General features: G+C 41.6%; 1 protein-coding gene across 3 annotated transcripts in view; it reads left to right on the forward strand.

Annotated features, from left to right (window-relative positions):
* The window catches only part of gnb1l (guanine nucleotide binding protein (G protein), beta polypeptide 1-like), a 28,983-nt gene extending 25,007 nt beyond the window's left edge, over window positions 1–3,976 (forward strand). For all 3 annotated transcript variants that reach the window (XM_078227669.1, XM_078227671.1, XM_078227670.1), the window contains exon 7: window positions 3,553–3,976. In XM_078227669.1, the coding sequence (XP_078083795.1) occupies window positions 3,553–3,819 (267 nt within the window). In that variant the 3' untranslated portion in view covers window positions 3,820–3,976. The remainder of the gene's footprint in view (window positions 1–3,552) is intronic.
* Window positions 3,977–6,000: the final 2,024 nt, after the last annotated feature.

A 6,000-nucleotide genomic window follows, 5' to 3' on the forward strand; every position in this document is an offset into this window, starting at 1 on the left:
TTGTTGCAGAGTCCAAGCTAATTAATCATGTACCAGTTACAATATATGAGCATAGAGTATGTTGTCTGGATTGTCATTCTAGCAGGAACTGAAATTTTAACTTTTTTCATGTTCTATGTTTTCAAGAGTCTTAGAGTTCTGGCAAATTATCCTCATATGCCTTCTGTTTGTTCCATTTTGCCTATAGTGCCAAAAACACACAATTTTATAGCAAGCTATATCTGCTAATAGTTCTAAAGAAAGCTAAAGAAGAGGATTAACTTTGCCAGAATTTTGTATCTTGGCCTATGTTCATCTTGTTATGATAGGGGCGGCACGGTGGCCCAGTGGTTAGCACTGCTGCCTCACAGCGCCAGGGACCTGGGTTCGATTCCCGGTTTGGGTCACTATCTGTGTGGAGTTTGCATAGTCTCCCTGTGTCTGCGTGGGTTTCCTCTGGGTGCTCCGGTTTCCTCCCACAGTCCAAAGACGTGCGGCTTAGGCGGATTGGCCATGCTAGGTTGCCCTTTAGTGTCAGGTTTTGGGGGTATGGCCTGGGTGGGATTGTGGTTGGTGCAGACTCGATGGGCCAAATGGCCTCCTTCTGCAGGAAGGATTCTAACAGGGCAGTCAGGTCCCAGAATATAGCCCTGGCTCAATAGATCAGAGCTTTTATTTTTTGTTTAGAGATGTGGATGAACTGAGTCATGGAGTTGCCAATTATCTTTTAACAAAAGAATGAAACATTTATTAAACATGAAAAGAGTGACTGCATATAATACTCTTTCACCCCATCTATAATTTCATAGATGTACATGGATTTTAAGGATAACACAAGTTTCAAAATATATCTTATACTATGATGTTCTCAGTAAGTACCGAGGCTCCACTGCCCAGTCCATGTAGTCCAAAAGGCTAACTGTAGTCAGACACACCACACTGGCAGGTGCCACCCAATAGAACTTCTGGCGATTTCTCATCTAAGCTGCCCACATGCTTATCACACTGATCTCACTGAAATCTGACTACCACACAAGTGTTTCCAAGTTCCACTCTCGAAGAAACATGCCTTGGAATTTTCTCCCCAACAATGCTTTCTTTCAGATGCCTTCAGCAAGAAACCACTCCATTTTCTCCTTTCACTATTCCTCTGGCCTGGATTGCCAAGTGCATTCAAGCTTCCACACAATCTCTCAGGTACCCATCCATGCCAATAGAACACCACTGCTCCACGGGCTGTGTTAAGGTGTCACCAACCTTAGGCTTACTTCAGGTGTCTGGCTTCTCTCTAGCTGACTTTACCAGGCCTGCAACTTTCAGTCTGTCTTTAACTGAGAGCCTCTCTCTGCCCCTTTCTTTAACTTCAGTGAACAGTACCATGTTCAGATTCCAGTTCTTTATCCTTTTGACTTCATTCTTCCTTGGACTTTTCACTTGTTGGTTTCTAAAACTGTCTGTTCTTTAGCTTCTGGGAGTTGCCTTTTGCCCCTTGCTCCATTGCCCAGTGTGTCTGCTGGCAGTTTCTGTGACAGCTGCTTGCTTCTCAGTTACCTGGTTCCAACTGAACCACAAGTGCTTATACTTTCAGTGTGGGACCCTGGTTACTAAGCAACAGCCTAGTCTTTCTTTAAACCCTGTTTGTTTTCATGTCATAAACTTTTAATTACAATACAGTTTGAAGTGTAGCTAACCAAAGTTTTAACCTCTTCTTACACAAAAACAGAAAATTAAACTCATTTAAAGCTATACTTTGTTTCTAATACCCACAAATCCAAATATAGATTACTTAAAGCTACCTCTGTTTCCTGACAATCTGCACATTCTCTTTGCTAGGTTGACATACTATCAAAATAAGCTGAAGATCATAAAACCAAAAGCATATTTCAGATCTGCTGCATTACTCATTGTGATTGAATGCTCTTCATAGAATCATAGAATCCTACAGTGTAGAAGGAGACCATTCGGCCCATCGAGTCTGCACCGACCACAATCCCACCTAGCCTCTATCCTCATAACCCCATGCATTTACCCTAGCTAGTCCCCATGACACAAAGGGGCAATTTAGCATGGCCAATCCACCTAACCCGCACATCTTTGGACTGTGGGAGGAAACCGGAGCACCCAGAGGAAACCCACGCTGACACGGGGAGAACGTGCAAACTCCACACAAACAGTGACCCAAGCCGGGAATCGAACCTGGGTCCCTGATGCTGTGAGGCAGCAGTGCTAACCACTGTGCACCGTGCTGCCCCAATGATATTATGATATTCATGTCTTCAGAGTTAAATATTATTTTAATGCTACATTTTGAAGATCAGACTGTGTGCAATCATACTAAGATTAATTTTATTTCCCTAAGGCTAAATGTTCTGATTATCTCAGTATTGTATTTCAGTGAACAATAGCTCTAAAATTTGAGTCATAACTACAGTTATGTTATGGTTGAATCCCACATATTAGAAACCAAACCTGCAGCTATGAAGAGAAGCTGGTTAGGTTAGAGGTGCCTTCTGCAGACCAGAGAAGGCTGAGGGGGAACCTGATTGAGGTGTACAAAATAATGAGGGACCATAGATAGTGTAGATAGGAAGCAACTTTTCCCCTTAGTAGAGGTGTCAATAACCAAAATAGGTTTAAGATAAGGGGCAGGAGATTCAGAGGGGATTTGAGGAAAAACGTTTTCACCAAGAGAGTGGGGGGAATCTGAAATTCACTGCTGGAAAGGGTGGTAGAGGTGGGAACCCTCACAATATTTAAGAAACATTTAGATGAGCACTTGAAATGCCATAGCATTCAAGACTACGGATCAAGTGCTGGAAAATGGGATTAGAATGGATAGGTGTTTAATGGCTGGCGCAGACATGATGGGCCAAAGGGCCTCATTTTGTGCTGTAAACCTCTATGGGTGGGATTCTCTGGCCCCCCCTGTGGCGTGGGTCTTGGCAACAGGAGGTGGCCCAACCCACCATTGACCAGCGGTGGGGATCCTCTGTTTCCCTCAGTCCCGCCACTGTCAATGTGATTTCCATTGAATCCACCCGCAGCACTAGGGAGCCCGGGGCAGGGGTACACTGTCGGCACGACTGGAAGATCCCACTCCATGACTCTTAAAAGAATTAACCCCTTTATCCTGAGACTGTGCCATGGGGTTCTAGATTCCCCAGCTAGGGGAAACAGTCTCTCAGTGTCCATCCTGTCAATCTTATATGTTTCAATGAGATCACTTCTGATTCTTCTAAACTCCAGAAAAGCCCAATTTACTTAGTCTCTGATCATAAGACAACCTTCTCATCCCAGAAATTTCCCTCCATCATTCTAAGGCAAGTATATCCTTCCTTATTTATGGAGACCAAGGCTGTGCACATTAAATCAGATGTAGTCTCAATAAAGCCCTTTATCAAGATTTGGAAAGATGTTACAATTACTAGCTGCTACATTTACACTTTCGTTTAAAAATGGCATAAAAATAGTTTAGTCTTAAAGCTGAAACAAAGTGGAAATCACTGGGGGGAAGAAATTAGATGTTGAATATTTTACAAGAAAAATCATTATTATTTCCAATTAATTCCTTAGTTGCAGAAAACCATGACGCTAGTAAATGCTGGGATAGCTGACACCTGCATTCGCCAAGACAAGAAGATATTAGCCACAGCTGGTTGGGATCATCAGGTCCGAGTCTTTGGTTGGAAGCAGCTGAAACCCCTGGCCATTTTACCGTACCACACAGCCAGTGTCCACTGCGTGACATTCTCAGATCATGTTGCCTTAAGTGAAAGGTTAATGGCTGCAGGATCTAAAGACCAGCGCATAAGTTTATGGTCACTCTACAATGAGCCATGAAAGAGTTAATTTTATACGGAAGCATTATCATCTGTATTCTGACTATGCTGAAGACTGTGTGAGCAATATTGCCTGATTGTTAATGGATGATGTATGTCGGCCTTGTGGGCATTTTGTACTAATTCTATTATGGCTGTAAATCTTGTTATTTTCTTTATGGGTTGTCTCTTATTGAATTTATAATTAAAGAAAATTTATAAGTAAAGAAGGAGCTTGTATATATACATGTGCCATTTTTCACATCCCAAGACTGTTTACAGCCAATTAATTGCTTTTGAATTGTAATCACTTGGTTTGCAAGCAAGAGCAGCTGCTCTTTTGCACACACAAAAGTCCCACAAATAGCCATGAGGTGAGCAACCAGTTAATCAAAGTTTTAGTTGGTTTTAATGAGGTAAGTATGGAGGAATAAATGTTGGCTAGAACATCATGAGAACTCCCATACTACATGAAAATCACCATGGGATTTAAGAAAAAACAAAAGTTAAAATCAGAAATAACCATTTAAGATCCTGCAGCACATTGTAAGGATAAGCCTTGCAACCCATTGCCACAACTCTAAATTCTACAGCAACTTGTTAGCATGAGGTTAATTTAACAAATTAATTTAACTCTAGTACCTCATGAGACTTCATTGTGTTTAACACAATGCTTCCTGTGGAAAGAGACAGAAATAGTGTCGATTTTTTAAAACATAAGCTCATACTTAATTGAAATGTCTTTGTTTTAAAGGTATGTTTTTTATATGCAATACTCCTTTGTGTAACTCTTTACTCCATTTTGTTCAACAAGCAAAGGAGTACACAACGAGGTGACATCAGCTAAGCTGGTCCCATTAGACTTGTGGCCATGAATGTTGACGTGACTGAGATTGGTCTCTTCAGAAATTGTACATGGGCCATTATTTTATTTTAGTTTTTTATCAATATATACCAAAAATATGATCTAAACTTGCCTTCAGTCTAAAGTCCTTATTAATTTCCAATTATTTCTTGGGTCAACCATTACCAATTTAAGGTAATACATTTAATGTTTGTAATCCATTTGTTTCTCTAATTGTTTGGCATTTGAATTAGCTTCCACCCTTTTATTATTCTAACTGATCTGGCAGAAGCTGCTTCCGGATCAGACTTTTCCTGTACGATACAGAATTTGGTTTTGCCTGCAATTTTCCTGTAATTCTTTAATTTCTTGCTTGTGTTCCAGTACATTTCCCTATATGTGTACACAGGATAAAGTTTATTTATTTATTAGTCACAAGTAAGGCTTACATTAACATTGCAATTGAGTTACTGTGAAAGTCCGGCACCTGTTCGGGTCAATGCACCTAACCAGCACGTCTTTCAGACTGTGGGAGGAAACCGGAGCACCAGGAAGAAACCCATGCAGGCACAGAGAGAACGTGCAAACTCCACGCAGACAGTGACCCAAGCCGGGAATCGAACCCGGGTCCCTGGCACTGTGAGGCAGCAGTGCTAACCACTGTGCCACCGTAGAGAAGAATAGAAAAAACAGAACAGTAGTTTGATCCAAGGCTATATTCGAAACATTGGAATAGTCATAAGCTTGACCCTCTAGTATCCCTGCTCCTTAGTACAGCATCCAATGATTTACCTGCAGTTTTATCAGCGAATCTTATAGCACGAAAGGAAGCTATGTTGTCCATTGTATCCGTGCCAGTTCTTCGAAATAATAATTCAATTCGTATCAGCCCCTGCTCTTTCCCTGGAATTCCTTACTGTTTTAATTATATATCCACATCCCTTTTGAAATAAGCTGGATAAGGTAGTCAAGAAGGCAAACGGCATGCTTGTCTTCATCGGTCGGGGCATTGAGTATAAAAATTGGCAGGTCATGCTGCAGTTGTACAGAACCTAAGTTAGCCTCATTTAGAATATTGTGTACAATTCTGGTCACCACACTACCAGAAGGATGTGGATGCTTTGGCGAGGGTACAGAAGAGGTTTACCAGGATTTTGCCTGGTCTGGTGGGCATTAGCTATGAGGAGAGGTTGGATAAACTTAGTTTGTTCTCACTGGAATGACGGAGGTTGAGGGTGACCTGTTAGAGGTTTACAAGATTATGGGTGGCATGGACAGAGTGAGTGGTCAGATGCTCTTTCCTAGGGTAGAAAAGTCAAGTACTAGGGGACAGAGGTTTAAGGTGTGTGGGGAAACATT

The sequence above is a fragment of the Mustelus asterias genome, chromosome 13 (genome assembly GCF_964213995.1).
Source record: "Mustelus asterias chromosome 13, sMusAst1.hap1.1, whole genome shotgun sequence".
Lineage (NCBI taxonomy): Eukaryota > Metazoa > Chordata > Chondrichthyes > Carcharhiniformes > Triakidae > Mustelus > Mustelus asterias.